We start from the raw sequence: 16,877 nt of genomic DNA, 5'->3' as shown, positions 1-16,877 counted from the left end.
ATCAGCTCAAAACTTGTTTTTATTCAAGTTCCCGAGAAAATTTTAGAGTTTTCTAAAAGTTAAGCAGGAGCGATCAATTTCAATATGATTAATTATTTGCCATTGCATTGATGGAATACTGGCTGGGATGTTAAAATTTTTTTTTTTTTTCAAAATGTTGCATTTAGAAACTGATCGTTTAGAAAATAAGTGGTCTTTCAATGAAAGGGAGCATCGATAAGATGGTAGAAGTATGGTTTTTTTTTTTTCCCCTTTTGCAAGAGATAAAATTTGGAGTAAAGATCAAAAAATAAACATTGAAGTGTAAGCAGATCAGAAATGAACCGTTAAAGGCATAATTTGAAGAATTAGAAAAAAGTGCAGGAAAAATAAGCAATTAAAGTTAGTTATATAATAGTTGAAATTCGGAGTTCAGTTCTTTTTTTAAGTTGTTAAACTATCTGCGGTAAAAAAAAAAAAAAAACTATTTAAAAACTCTTTTCAGTGTTTTATTTTATACGAATGCCTTTTCAATTTGATCTGCGAGCAGTTCTCCTTGTTCTAATTTTAATTTTAACGTTAACGTTAATAACTACAGTAAATAGTTGTTATGATAATTTTATTTTTGACAATTTGAAATGCAGCGATCTGTCTTAATTTCATGCTATTTTCATCTTTTTTGATGATATTTGTTGATATCACAAGCAAAGAAGACAATTTTCAAATATTATTTTTCAGAAATTTAGCATTCAATATTAAGCGGTTTATTGTGTGAAAACTTCTCAAAATTTGTGAGTCAGATATAATTAGTCGTTTTTTAATCAATGATTGGAACAACATTTCATTATTACTAATTTTTACAGCAATTTATTGACATAAGAAGGATGTGAAGTCGAAGTATTATAGGATTTATATGATTAAAATAAAAATAAATTGAAGTAAGAAAGAAATGAAGTTAAAGTGAATTAATAATATTCAATTATATTGAAGAATGAATGATAAACAATCAGAAAGATAAGTCAAACGGTTGTTGAAGAAATAAACATTTATTGTTAGTTTTTCTTCTGTATTTGTCCTTCAACAAAACGTCATAATACCCCAAACCTCATTTGTTTCACTTGACAGTCACTTTCTATTCCTTACAAAATATGTCAACAACTGGTTCTTAGACAGACAAAAGATTACAAAGTATAATCACCGATCCGTCTTCCTTCTATCATTTCACGGATATGATATTATTGGTTTTTTCTCTTTTTTTTGCAATGCCTATCGAAATGGATAAAAATTAAGCGAAGCGCAACAATTCAAATGAATTATTTAATTTCGTATGGTCAGTGTAGTATCATAAAATTTCATTTGCACACTTTTACATTTCAAAAGTGACTGCAAATATACAATGTATTATTATATTATTTGAATTTTATCTTCTCATACCATTAAGTGATAAATAGAAACTGAAAATAATCCTTTCACAGCACTAGGATCTAATTTTGATGAAATGTTCTTTTATTCGAGGTGTTTGTGAGTTTAGAATTACTTTTTTATTTCAGACTTCTTTTTTTAACCAATTAAAAGGATCTAAGTTAATGTATTATTTCACGAACTCTATTTAAATGAAAACATTGCTTTGTATTCTAACAAAATGTATTGCAAATAATGCATTTTATATGCTACAAGATTTGGTCAAGAATAATATAAATTTTGCGAAGTCATTTCTTCATAATTACTTTTTCATTAAAAATTTTCACATCTACCACTTATATTTCAGAAATAGTTTTGAAATGATTCACAGCTTTCCTTGAAATTTGCTAAAAAAGATTCTCGGTTAATGCAGCATTCAATTATAAGTGTTACAGTTACAAAGAGACTTGGGACTCAGTTTTTTCTGTCTACTTAAATTTAACTTTAAAGGCATTGAAATGCACGCTTTCATGCCTACATTATAAAGCTCTGGAAATCATTAAAGATGGCAGATGTGAATTAATATAAAGAAAGATCAGTGTCACTTATCAGTTACTTCCACTGGACAGATGTTTTATCACTCTGCTCTGATAGGCCAATTTTTGTTCAAGCAAGAGAAATTAATGAAATGCAAAAGTGAGATTTATTAAGAAAAGATTTTAGATATTTTTTTTTTAAATCTTTGATTCTTCATTTTAAATCATAAATCATTTCACTTGAACTAAAGTTGAATTTTGAGACAACTTTACTTTATTCGTCCTGCTCTAAGCGTCTGAGATTGCATACATATTTATTAAAAGTATCCATTCATAGGAAAAATTAAGTTTTAATTTTTAATTCAAATTTTTTTAAAAGTAATTCTTGATATTTGATCAAGAAAAATTCGTATGGAATTCATCAAATAATGCATGGTTTACCTTGCAAAAGTTCATTGGAAAGAAAGACTCAGAACAAAACAACGATACATTGATCTGATCGATCATAAAGATCATCTCACTCACTAATTAATCTCTCATTTTTGTTGCAATTTTATCAAAATTTCAACATTTGTCAAATTGCTTCTCTTTTTTTTAAAGAAATAAAACTTCACTGAGAGCAACCATCTTTCACTTTCTTTCTAAAAATTTAAGAGTCTTTAAAATATCGTTGGCAGTCTTTTCCGAAAAAAACAGAACTTGTTTATCTAAAAATTATTTATAGAATTGTTTTTTAAGATAATGTCTGGAAGAAGCGGTAAGTGGTGAACAGAGCGCAAGTGGGAAGACTAAACATAAAAGTTTTCCTTTATTGGCAATTTATGCACAAAATTTTTTAGCTCTATTATTTAATTATCTCTTACTCCTTTCACTTAATTAATTTTTTGTCAACTAAGAGGTCAGTTATACATAGAAATTTCAGATTTGCAGAATGTATGATGCATGATCGAAATGGACGAACAATGTAATTAATTGTAATAAAATGACATAAATCATTATTCAGTTATAATCTTGCAGCTATTAGTGTATTAGTCTGATCTAGGTGAACCGTTAATACTATTATAAAAGTTTATATTTTTTTTAAATTCCTTCAATTTCAATTAGTCGTAATTTTTTAATACATCACGCAAAAAAAATTTGCTGTGCTTTTTTTGCATTTGAAATTTTTATAAATTAAATTGCTTCAGTGATTTATAGTCTTGTTTGTTCTCAATACGCTTTTCTAATACATATTATGACACAATCGTCAATTGAATTGTCAATAACTAACACAACTTTACAAAATTTAAATTGACTAATGAATTATGTTTTTTTTTTTTTTTGAAAATCAAATGAATTATATATTTATTAGTTGGACTGTATTCGATAATTTGTAACTTTTACTGAAGCAATCATTTTCTTTACTTTTGTTTGAAAATATCAAAGTTGCAGTAAGATTTTATTTTTAAAGGGATTAAATAAATCTTTAACCTATCGGATAGTTATTCCGTATACTTAATTCATTATCGATTGACTTGTTTCTTTCACTGTCTTACCATCTTTCTTGCATTCGAAAATTCCCTCAATTTCAGTTAGTCGTTATTTTCTTTTAGTATATCACACAATAATATTTTCATCTAGAACTTCATTTTTAGAACTGAATATAAAAAAACTAAAGTAAATTAACAGTATTTAAGCAAAGTATAAGTTATATGCGACCAATAAAGGAATTATAATGTCATAATTTGATTACTTCATATTCAAATAAATGAATAATGATATGAGTAAGAAAGCAGTCCTTTGGTCAGGATTAATAATAATAGGAGAATGTCCACTTATTCTTTATTCTACATTATTTTTAGTACTTTTTACCTTAGAAAAATGCTGAAAAATGATTAAAATATCAAACTATCCATATCAGTATGATAAGCAATTTATGAATAATTAGGACATGAACTGTGATAAGCTTCATTAACTTTATTCTATAATTACCATATTTATTTAATCAGCGATGCGATAAATTGAATCATCATCCAATTATTTTTACTGCATTATTGGCTACAGATCATGACAGATGGCCGATTTCTGAATCGATGGGAAATGGTGATTGGTGATTGGTACAACTGCGCTTTCTCATCTAATCCTGTGTTTGACCATATAAACATCTTTTATGCTTTACCGATCTAACACTGCTCACCATTCCCACTTATTAGTACACAAATATTGAAATGCAAATTTTTGATGTTATGTTATTTGAAGATCCCATCTAAAAGATTTCATCTGATCAGCAAGTATGTTAAACTTATAATAACCTTAAATTCATCCCTTCACTATCATATTTTCTCTTTTTTCCTTAAATCTTTAAATTGCTTAAATGAAAGTATCATTTTTTGTTTGTAATTTATTTGCTTCAATATTTTCAGATATATTTAAATTAAAATGACAAAAATTTTATTGGCAACTGATATGATTTTATGATTAAGCAAATTATGTTTTAGCAAAAATAGAGCAATTCTAGTGGTGCATTTCATGAATATGAGTGGTATCATTTATGGAAACAGTAGTATTTCACCTATAAACAACAGAAAATGAAAATAAGCACAATTCGATTTGAATAAATTTCATTAATTTTATCTTCTGTAAGTTAAAGTAGTGAGACAGATAATAAGAAAAAAATTTGCATAACAATAAACAAGAGATTTCATTAAATGAAGATAAAAAGTTTTTAGGCATTTTATGATATTTTTATCATACTTTTTAAGCGGTTATGCTTCTTCTGTTTCTGAATTTCACCGAATTCTGGATCTGTTTCATTCTTAATTAAGTGCTTCCTGATAATGTTATTATGGAAAAGGAAATACTTAATTTTTACTTTTTTCGTATTAATACAGTTACACGCATTTGAATATAATTTTACAAAATTTTGAGGTAATTTTTCAGGCTATGAGTATCATCTCACGATCTCGGTGGCTCAGATGTAGAATTTGGAGGTTCTTTACACTCCGAACATTCTTGATCTTTATATTTTGTTGTATTATTCTTGAAATTACTCTCGGTCTTCCCAGTTATAAGCAGGTAGTACTGTTCATTGACCATTCATTTTTTTACTTAATTTTCGAAAAAGTCATATATAAATATTAAGTTTGCTAGTTTAAAATAAGCAATGCCAGAAATTGGTCGATCTTTTAAGTAAAAGAATCTAATTAAAGGAAGTCAATGAATCATTAAACAGAAATGCGAGTAAGAAAAAGGAAAATAGTTACAAAATTTAATTCAGGAAGATGATGTACACACGGAATATCCTCGAGATTTTGATAGCAAAGAAGTAATACACAGCTCATTTCAAACGGTAAAGGATTTGCAGAAACTAAAATGGAATGTTTGTTACGCTATTTTCAAATTGCTATAATGAATGCATCTATTAAGCTTCTCATGTGAATTATAACCGCGCTCTGGGATTAGATCTAAGAGAAAGCGGTAATCGAGTCATAGTTACGAGATATCCCGGATCGTACAAAGTAGTGGATCGAAAAAGAATCTAGTATTGACAACATTTTTAAGCCACAATAAGTATGAAAATTAGTTGTTTTTAATGCAAAAGTTCATCTTAATTTTTAGGAAACATCTGTCCAGGAACTGGCTGAAAAAAAGGATGACCGGAAGTCTAAACTGGAAACGGTAGCACCGTTTAAGCAGTCATTAACATCACTACATTCAGTGAGAATACAAAAGCAGGATGAAGCGCAAAATAGCACTAAAGCTTCTTACGATGTATATCCATTTAGAATTATAATTTCGTCTTAGAATGCTTTCTAATTTCTAGTTCAACTGAATGAATTCGATATTGAAAATCATGGCATTATTTTCTTCTTTTCTTCAGTTGTCCGACCTTAGTCGATTTGTAATTATTTAATAAACCATAGAAATGTGAAACGGGATTTTAGATGCTGTTAACGAGCCTTAAAATTTCTTCTTTCAACTAAATAAATATTTTTGTTTTCGTTGTTTTCTCATTAAAAATAGCGTTCATTCCTTTAAAATTTGAGTTGCAATAAATTTTTATTTATCGTCCTAAGTTTCCAGGAATCATTTTATGCAAATAGGATTATTCATTTTGATTTGAAAGGTGCTGCACCAAAAATATCATATTTGAAGGAAGTATTAAGGCTTATAAAAGCGAATGGCGCTACTGGTTTGTCTTTAGTTTGTTTTATCGAAAATAAACATTCTTTTTAGCTTGAACTGTTCGCTTTATCGGTATTTGATTTCATGCTATAGTTTTATTGTTTATAACTTCCTTCTTTAGATTATCCAAAATTTGCTTGAATTGCATAAGTAGTAATTCCAGACTAGTGGTTTAGGTTGAAAAGAAAAAAAATTATATTTCAGGAATTTTGCTAGAATGGGAAGATACATTTCCATTCAGTGGTATCTTAGCAGAGAATCGTAATAGTGATGCTTACACGGTGGAAGAAGTTCGTGATTTTTTGGAAACAGCCAAATCACTCAAGCTTGATGTTATACCGCTTGTGCCAACTTTTGGACATTTAGAATGGATTCTTAAAGTTGAAAAATTTAGGCAATACCGACAAAACGACATGTTCCCACAGGTACAGGTTGCCTTGAACCAATTAAATGTATATTTAGAATGATAGCGTTAAACTCAACTAAATTATCTTTAGTTTGTTTCAAATATATTTTCATCTTTAAACGTAAGAATAATGCCATCTATGAAAGTTAATTACAGGTCATCTGTTTAGCAGATGATGATGGTGTTTCAGTAATTTTGGACGCTATACGGCAGGTTGTCCAGTTTCATCAACCATTCGGAATAACGTATTTTCACATTGGTGCTGACGAAGCTTTCCAGGTTTTTTGCTTCATTTTACATTTCCACTGGAAATTTTAATTCCACAAAATTTAAACTTGCAAAACTGTGATCATCAGACAGTCGTTTTATGCATCTTAAAAGAATCGATTGAACCATTTTTAAATGCATTTTTAAGTAAAATTCCATCAAATGATGCTTTTCAGTTCGGTGAATGTTTGAAAGATCGTCGATGGCTTAAAGAAAATAAAAATAAGGGAAAAGATAATCTTGCAGCAATGCATTTAGCAAAAATTGCAAATTACATCAAAACTCTAATTCCAAATGTCAGGTAAGAAGGTGATTACCTTTATTTCAAACGCAGCTAATTTATGCTTAATAGCAACAAAAGTTCTTTTTTTTTTTTCATTAACATCAGAAACTAATTATACAGGAAGCATAGATTCCAGAGTGTTAGCATGGTACGATATGATTAAATTATTTGAATCTTCATTGATCGAGTTCTATCATCTGGATCAACTCTTAGAAGTGGTGGTTTGGGATTATTCCGAAACGTTGCAGCAGCAAAATGGTATAATCTTTGAATTTATTTGTATCGCAGAATAATGCTTGCAAAGTATGTATCATAATTACGATAGACAAAGATCCTAGTGAAATATTATCTCAGTGAACTTTCTTCTAAATATTCTTTCTCAAAAATTTTGGGAATCTTCTGGAAAATTTCAGAGACTTTTGTTAAAATTATTGGCAAATGCGTATTTTATGAAACTTTAAAGATTTTTTTGATTATTTTGCAAGGTAAAACTAATCTATTTTGCAAGAGTTCACATGGAATTCTCTGGCTGCAAAATTCCCAATAGTTTGGGGCTCATCCGCTTACAAAGGAGCCAATGGACCATTATCAGCGTTTTTGGATTTGAAGCATTATTTTCGAAACAATAAGTCATGGATTACACATCGGAAAGTAAGTTCTTTTTAATGTTCAATAATAATATTTACATAAAATTCAAGATCTAAGTGTTAATCAATGTCAAACTTCTAACTACTTTCTCAGTGATGTAGTAACTCTATAGATGAGTGCGTTTGTTGAATATTATTTCGCTACCTGTTTTGAGCTAAGGTAAAAAAGATCCCTTTTGATGCTGAAAAATTGAAAATTTGAAATTGAAACTGAATATTAAATAGCTTTGTTAGAAAGAAATTACCACAGCGGAATGATTAGAATTTTGTAGCAAATCAAATTTAAATGTTTTGATGAGAGCATTTCTTCATTGCAAGCAGCAAAAATGAAACAATTAAATACACTTCAATTTATGAAATGAAAATTTAAAAAGTGGGCTGCAGAAGTGAAGATTTATTAATCTAATGCTAGATGGATGACCACTGTACACGACATTTGCGCTTATTGAATTCTAGAATCATTAGATATTTGTCAAGACGTTCTTTTTTGGGTTACTTTTTTTCTCAAAAAAAAAAAAAAAGAAACATAGCATTGCAGTTCTTCCTTATTATTTCTAGCTGAACTATCTTATGTGCACTTCTAATCTTTTAATGCTTAATTGAAATTGCCATTTGCCTCACTACAATAGCTAATGCAAATAATCTATGGTTAATTATAAACATACAAAATTTTATTCCTACTTTTAATATTTTCCTGTTTCCCTTCTATTGCCATGCAAGTCTAAATTAAATTCAAGATCTAAGCTTATGATCAAAATTCAATACTAAAACTGAATTCAATTTTCGTAGCTATGTGAAGTCGCCAAATTACTAGAGACAATCGATACAACCATTTTAGTAAAGCAGAGAAGTGTAAAAGGAAACTGTTAACATTTGAAATATATTTTTGCTAAACTTTAGACATATGGCACATTATTTCGTACATTCCGAGGTTTAATCATAACCGGTTGGCAACGATATGATCACTTTGCAGTATTATGCGAACTTCTTCCGGTAGCACTTCCATCAGTTGTGTTAAATCTTCTAGTAAGTTAGTACTCCATCAAAAATATTTTCAATTCAAAGTTATCAAAATTTGAATTAGAAATACTTAAATTTTAAGACCTAATCTGAATCAACATTAATGGATGAAATGTACGCATTGTGACTGTGGAATGTTTTCTCCAAACTTTAAAGCAAGTTGAGAAGATACTATCTTGCATGTGAAACAAATGACATTTCTTAGATGCTTATGAAAGATAGGAATGATTGGGCAATCTAAATGATCTCACTCAACATTTTTTAAAAATTTTCATAATTAATTAAATAGAAAAATAATTAAACAATTAAATGGAAAAACAATTAACTAACATAAATTAGACAGAAAAAAAATTTTATCCACTCAACTTTGTAGTACTTTTATGTCACTGAACATTTTTCAAGATGGCTGCGTCTGCTTTTTCTTTTAATCTCAATATTATGACATTTGCTGCCATTAATTTGTTCAGGTAGCAAAAGCAGGTGATAAACTTTCTACTCAATCGATAATTAAATCTGTCACTGCTGCACTGAATTGTACATCAAGAATCTCATTAGAATACATGCATTCATTTGATTCCTGCGACTTCCCAGGTTTTTTTATATATTTATAATTAATTCGATATCAAACATGTGTTTATGAGCATTTCTTTCTTATTAATCTGAATGCATTATATGCATACAGGTGTACGACATCGGTTACTAAAAATTTTAACCTGATTTTTTGTGTTAATTATTTGTGAGATCAGCATTATCAAGCGATGACATTGTCATTGGTGTAAAATAATATCAATTGGATTGATCTGAATTAAAGAATAGGAGAATTGAGATTCTTTATTTTGGTCATCTTATCTACTGCTATATGAGAAGGAGGAATTACAGGTGTTGAATTATTCAGTGTTATTCATTCCTTACGTAATCATATCAAAGTGATCAAAAGTGAAGTTTTTGAGAGTCACCAGGTAAAAGGTTGGCTCAATCGATTCAATGTACACCATGGTTACACCCAGTTGTGGTATTTGCTGCAAATGAAAAGCATCATTGAAATGCATATTAGTGACATGCTTAATTTGGTATGTTATTTTTCTGGCACAGCATGAAAAGTTAGTAATTTTGGAAGTATGCATTTTCATTTCTGGTTTGCAAAGAAGAAAACGAGGACGGACAGGTGAGAAGAACGAGTTAATAAGAAAATAACGGAAAATATTTTATCCTTTGGAGAATTTAGAATTTAATTATAAACCATTAATATTCTTACATACATATTTATTTATTTAACATAAAAACCATTTTCAATCTTAGACCAAAATGATCCAGTCTTTGATGCAGCCAATTTTCCGGAAAAATACAATCGATGAATGGCTATATGAATATACTGATCCGATTATAGAGCAATTGAGGGAACTATTGCAACACATTTCTGAACTTAAAATGCGACGAACATTCACTGTTAGAAATTTTGACATCAAAAGGAAAGAGATGCAAGCATCGTAATTTCATCATTTTCATTTTTATTTCTTATAACTCTTTCTCTCTCTCCTCGTCCTCTCTTCCTTCGTAAGTGCTTTCTTTCTCTTCTTCTCAATATCAAAAACTACCTGTATCATTTTTTAACAGAAAGTCATTTCTGATTATCATTACTTTAGTTTAATGAATTCAGTATCAAGTTGGATATGGAGCATATCTTACGCAAAAAACCTGAAGTTTTAACAATTTTCTTTTTCTTTTTTAATTTTCATCGCTGCTTTATCATTTATCAGCTTTCAATCGTATTAATCGGGTATTTGTTTATTAAACAGTTTCAAGCCTTATAATTTTTGTTTTGCTTGGCATTGATTTCTCTTTTGCCAATTTATTTTATTTCATAATATTGCTCCATTTTTGGAAATGAAACGAAATTAATTCATTAGTATTATTATTGCTATTATTACTATTATTATTATTGTTATTACTATTATCGTTATTATTGCCATTATTATTATTACTATGTTACTATTATTATTATCATTATTATTGTTATTATTATCATTGTTATTACCATTATCATTTTTACTATTAATAGTCATTTTCATTTCCCATCATCCTAATTAGATTTTTCATTTTGCAGTTGCAACTGAATTTTCCGCTATTTATAGTCCGCTAGTGAAAAAACGATGTTGAAAGTTTGACAAACCGAATCAAAGAATCGTTACTTCATAAATAAATTTTTCTTAATTAATATCTCAAAGAAATTATTGTTACTTTCCAATTCGTTACTCGAATTGCTTATTTTTTTCCTACCTCCAATTAACTCTTTTTTAATCAACTCGAGAATTCAAAAACTATTCGTTTCATCCAACGTTAATTGCAGATACATAAAGAATTTATTTCAAGTAGGAAATGCAATAAATTTGAAACATTTTTTTTCTTTTTTGTAATATATTAACAATTGTATTAGAGAATCTATAAAAATGTAAAATATAATGTGCAGTTTTTGTTCACTGTAAATCTCTTTCTTTTTGTTTAAATCAGATTACATTGATGTTACGGTTCGGGTTGTCCAGATTTCCGGAAAGTTATTCAAGTACAATCTTTTTAACATTTTACTCAATGGGGACATTGTCGAATATTTCGCTTAAATTATCTCAGTTCGTAGCAATCAGTTGTCAAAAGTTTTAATGTTGAAAATACCACAAATATTGCAATAGAAATAGGGGTCATCATGTGAATAGTCGTAAATTCAACTTTGTGCTTGAAGAGAAAAATTTTCATGGATGCAATCATTAACATATTCTGGATATGCAACACTTCAGAAAGTTTGACATTTCTTGCAACAACTTAATTTCAGCACCGAAGGTAAAATGTTATTATCGATTGATGTTGTTCAAAGATCTTTTTATTTGTGTTTCAAAAGAAGAAATTGAACTTGACTGACTCACATTACATCAACGGTTCACTTTTAGAAGTTTACGTCATTACAGATCTGAAATTTTATGTCATTAAGTAGGTCTGAAACAATGCAATTTTTAGTTGGACTGTTGGTAGTACTTTCCATCCATTTTATTCCGGCAACAGTCCATATCGTATTTTAAGACATTCCTTTCCCAGAAGTAAACCACAGGGAATATTTTCGGTATATGCTTTGACACTTTAAGTGTAAATGCATTAAAATTAAGAGATTGCAGTTTACATTTGTTTTCAATTATTTTGATGTTCACATTGAAATAATCTTTGTATTTTTAGTTCATCTGAATTCTCTTTTATATATATATATATATATGTTTCATTTCTTGCATTATTTGCATTTCATTAAAAATTCCTGAAAATAAATGCTTGTGAAACAAAACTTCATTTTCTTTTTCCACAGCAATTATTGATACGGAACTTTCCCCTAATTTTTAATTTTTAGAAATTTAAGTTATATATGGAACTTTCCTCTAGTTTTTAATTTTTAGAAATTTAAGTTGCATTTCAACTTATATCAGATTAATCTACAACTAAATTTCTAGCTCTATCAGATTAATCTACAACTAAATTTCTAGCTCTATCAGATTAATCTACAACTAAATTTCTAGCTCTATCAGATTAATCTACAACTAAATTTCTAGCTCTATCAGATTAATCTACTACTAAATTTCTAGCTCTATCAGATTAATCTACAACTAAATTTCTAGCTATCTAAATCAACAAGCAAAATGATTTATTAGCAGTAATGGTCACAACTTATTATGCTAACAAGTATAAATTAACTGTAGGAAATAAAAGAAACTTAGCAAGAATAGATAACATTTTGATCGAGAAGAAACACATTGCCATTAGTATTCTCAAAGATCGATTCTGAAATGAGTCACGAAAACTTGTTTTCTCTCGAATGTTTTATTTTCTGCTCATTGCTTCCTAGACGCAGACCCCGCTCGCTTCATGTTTTTCTTAGGTTTATTCTAGGATCATTTGTCATCTTTCAGTTTTTGTCTTTATGATTCATTAAGACAAACTGCTATTATCATTATGCTTGGCCATTATAATCAGGCTATATAGAAGATTGTGTGCTTAGGCAATTAGAAGTTTGTAAGATCATTCAATACTTTAAATGACAAATTAATTGTCTTAAATGACATCTTATTAGTCAAAGAAAAGTCAATCGTAGAAAAATTTTCTTTCAGTAAATGAAATAAATGAGTGATAGAGATAATAAATGCCTATCTACGGTCACTCAAGCATTCTGGAACTTCTGATCTATGACAGTTGTCACCTAATGTAATACATGTTGCTAAATATCAACATAAACGACCATACTTGGAAATTAATTAAGTACTAATAGATTAAAAAAGAAATTTTGAAATGAAGAGTATTGGCAATTCCTCTAAATATTTACGAATTACTAGATGGAATTTTATTACTGCTTGGTATATTGGTGATTTTCTCATGATTTTTTTCTTCTCTTAATTTCACAGCATTTCGTTTTCAGAAAGTAAACATCAATCAATGTGAGTTAGTTATCAAAAAAAAAAAAAAACTGGAAACGGGAGAACACCTTTTTCTATTTCCACCACTTTCAACATTTACAATCATCGGCGGTAATGGAATTACACAGACAATGGTCCACAAGCGCACGCTCTGTCAATCCTATCTCAACAATTAACCCTTTTGTTTGAATTTTAATACATATTTTCTTTTATCCTAATTTCATATTTTCTTCTTTCAGAATGCTTAAAGTAATTGCAATAGTATTTTTTGTACTGACGACAATTTGTTACGCAACCGTCAAATGTCCGCCAAATAAACGTGGTGAAGTGCTGACGTGCACGATTGCATGTTGCAAAAGTTTGGATGTTACTTTTGAGGTAAGCTTCATGCTTTTACAAAAATGCTAAATTTTAAAAATTATTTTTATTGTCTTTTTTTAAAATAGGTAGAGAAAACTCATTTAAAATGGTTCAAAAATTCAATAACAGCGGTTGTTTTGTCGCTTCGATTTCTTTAGACATTTGCCTGTTACTGTGCTTAGATTCTTATATTGCAATGATCTTTTCCAAACCACATTTCAAGTTTTGAGGTTTTAGGCTCAAATATCTGTAAAACCTTGCAGTACGCAATTAATCAAAATGGGTAAGCTTTGCTAAAACTTAAATTTATCATTCAAATGATTTAGATTTCCAGGATTATTTCTGTTGTGGATTGGAGGACAATGAAATTGTTGTTCGTGATACGACCTCAGGACATGATCGATCACAGCGTTTCATTGCTTATGGCAGTATTTTTCAGTATGCTATGAACGTTCCAAAACATTTCTTGAGATTTGAGTATATTTGGATATCAGTTGCTGAATAAAATTGGAAAAAGTGAAAAAATCATTTCTCTAAAATATGATATTTTTGTCTGAGAAATTTGCTTGTTAACATTTCCTAGCCCAGAATTAAAATGTGAAGTCATTAAACTAATTATTACAGACACATTTTTCAGAGGTAAGAAACAACTCAAATTAGGTTTGGCCAATTCTTAAAATTTTCAACTATTGGTCGAAATAAAGTTTGTTTCAGGATTGACTACACATTACTTATTATTGGATTGATCATTAGCATAATCCTGAGTGTTCTTTGCTCACTCTTCTGTTGCCTTCTTTGCAACGGATGTTGGCTTCATCGACGACGTAATCCACAGTTGTACGAATCCGTAAACGATACCGGATTCTATCCATTATGCTGTAATCTCTTCAAAAATTATACCTTTAGCTGATTAAGTTTTTCCTATATTTATTAATATTTGCTATCTTTTCTAGGCGGATTCGGGATTCCGATGGGAACGATAGTATTCAGCACGCATCCACCACAGTTTCGAGATGAATCAGAACTTTATGGTGGATCTTCAGCGTCCTCATATGCTAATCGAAGCCGAGTCCGATTTAATGACGACGGTACTCCACGTGGTGTATTGAAAGGCAATTTTAATACATATCCAGGGTCATGACCTTTTTCTCAATCTTTTGTTTTTTGTGCTATTTACTTTTCATTGTCACAAATTATGAATTGTTTTTATTTTAATTTCATTTGAAATTTCATTTTTTAAAGATCGTACATAATTATTAATAATTAAATGCTTACATCTTTACAGTGTCACATGCGATGTCTATTAAACATAGCGTTTTTTGCAAAAATAAAAAAGTTAAAGATGATTTTATTCCTTTTTGTCGTTTGAAAAGGCTTCTGAAATATTTTTCGAGTTTTTGAATCCTTTTTATGTAGCTAAGATATTTCAGAATTTTTTAGGCGTAGCACTACTAAATGATATATTTTCTTATCTGATGATTTTCAGATTTTCTTCCCATAGTAATTCCAAACACTCATTTTACTTTTGTTCCACACTAATTCTCTCTACTTTTATAAAAAGCACTTATAAAATATATTTAATTTGTTTTCAAATCATCTTGGACTAATGCACAAAATTAACTCACCGCTGCTCGACTGCACTTCACAAATTTAGAATTCGATTAACATTTCGAAAAGAATTGAAAATTCATTTTTTTTACTTTTCTTTCGTCATTACAGGCAAAGTGTTATATATTAAAACCTGTGATTATGGCATTTTTTGCCTGAAAAAATTTTTGTGAACAAAATAAAGGCACGAAATTGTTTTTGCATTTGTTATAGATAATGAGATCGATTTTGCAGAAAATAAAATTTGAAAATGTGTGCAATACTAAAACTGTTGTTCAATTATAACTTTTAGATAGGCTTAAAATTTAAATTAAGGCAACTTTACCTAAATGGAATAATTCGATCACAAAAAAAATTATTGTTTGCTCCTTGCTTTGAACGCTTTGAATGCAGGTGCCTCGTCAAGGTTAGACAGCCAAACCAAATCTCTGTGAGTATATTACCTGTGTCCATTAAATTTCCATCAACAGTTGGCCATAATATATTCCTGAAGTCTCTTGCCAGATCTGTTATTTTTCTATAACAAAACATTTCGTTCGTCTTTGATTTCACCCATTTATTGCATCGCGGACCAATTTGCTTACTCACAGTTTAAATACATAAATGGCAGATACATCTATGACTAATCATACCTCCTCAATCCATTTCTAATCTCAGTAAAGTGATTCCTACGTTTTCTGTGCTAACGCAAGCCTCAAATCATTTTTATTAACAAACAACGGTGTTTTCGGAGTGAAACTGACCTTTGATCTGCTTTAATCACTGATAAGCGTTTAGCATTCTTCTTCAATTAACTTATATTGCGCCCAAACATTAAGGAAAAGAAATTTTTCAGCCAACAAAACAGATGAAATACCAATTTCACTTAAAAATCATTGCTATTAATTCATCAAATTATCAGTGATATTCCATTTGTTGAAGAGTTTGTTCCGCTCTCTCTTCTAATTTGTGTTTACCACTATGCTTCATTTCTGGAAATACTAATGAACACATATGGCTGTAATTATTCACATATTGTCAAGATTGCACTTTAAAAGGTTTAATTAAATGAAAAAAGTGGTTATTGACATATTTTACAAAAAAATGTAAGCAAAAGAACTTAAATTTAAAAAGTAAAAATGAAAAAATTCAAGTTTTGTATGCAATTAGCTTTCAATATCTCTTTCGTATTCAAATATCGATGATAATCTCGAAAAGTTTCAAGTTCATGATATTACTGTTACTCACGAAACTTTCTATTTATTATTCCAAAAGTAGCTTATCTTTAAGCTTCAGATTTAATTCCATACCCTCTAAACAACAAATTTCCATTGATAAAACGATTTTAATTGATTCAAAATAAGATTGAAACAAAAATTGATCCTCTTGCTATTAGTTGGCAAAAGTGAAAATATGTAATTCCTAATTCTCAATTAAAAACGAATTAATTTATTAATCATTTGTTTCACATTTTAGAATTTGTATTTTTTATCAAACAGTTCAATTTCTGACTACCAATAACGATGTTTATGAAAATTAAAATCAATTATGACTATTTATTTCAGACTATTTTACAATTATCATTTCGAGTAAATTCTAATTTAAGCGCTTTTCTGGGAAGAAATCCCTTCGCTGGAATTCAGTTCATAAAAATTTTAACAACCATTTGCAAGCATTAATGCATTATAAAAGATGAAGTTTTTCTCTCTCTCTCTCTCCCTCTCTCTCTCCCCCTCTCTCTCTCTCTTTAATGGACATCATTTTCATGATTAAAACGTCAAGGAT

At 29.1% G+C, this 16,877-nt stretch overlaps 2 protein-coding genes across 2 annotated transcripts; both read left to right on the top strand.

The window, feature by feature from the left end:
* Nucleotides 1-4,838: 4,838 nt before the first annotated feature.
* On the top strand, nt 4,839-10,194 carry Bma-hex-2.1 (Uncharacterized protein; the record flags this gene model as incomplete). Its single annotated transcript, XM_043082157.1, has 13 exons — nt 4,839-4,970; nt 5,173-5,244; nt 5,514-5,666; nt 5,979-6,087; nt 6,285-6,505; nt 6,643-6,765; nt 6,930-7,054; nt 7,173-7,294; nt 7,545-7,687; nt 8,584-8,709; nt 9,171-9,294; nt 9,583-9,773; nt 10,003-10,194. The coding sequence occupies 13 exons, from the start codon at nt 4,839-4,841 to the stop codon at nt 10,192-10,194; spliced, it is 1,833 nt and encodes a 610-aa protein (XP_042938091.1).
* A 3,191-nt stretch (nt 10,195-13,385) lies between these two features.
* On the top strand, nt 13,386-14,646 carry Bm4053 (Uncharacterized protein; the record flags this gene model as incomplete). Its single annotated transcript, XM_001901482.1, has 4 exons — nt 13,386-13,523; nt 13,840-13,943; nt 14,220-14,383; nt 14,459-14,646. 4 exons carry the CDS (start codon nt 13,386-13,388, stop codon nt 14,644-14,646), a joined length of 594 nt encoding a protein of 197 aa, XP_001901517.1.
* Between the last annotated feature and the right edge of the window lie 2,231 nt (nt 14,647-16,877).

The sequence above is a fragment of the Brugia malayi genome (assembly GCF_000002995.4).
Source record: "Brugia malayi strain FR3 genome assembly, contig: Bm_v4_Chr4_scaffold_001, whole genome shotgun sequence".
In the NCBI taxonomy this organism is placed as follows: domain Eukaryota; kingdom Metazoa; phylum Nematoda; class Chromadorea; order Rhabditida; family Onchocercidae; genus Brugia; species Brugia malayi.
Note: the sequence above shows the minus strand (reverse complement) of the source record. Positions and strands in the feature narration are given on the sequence as shown.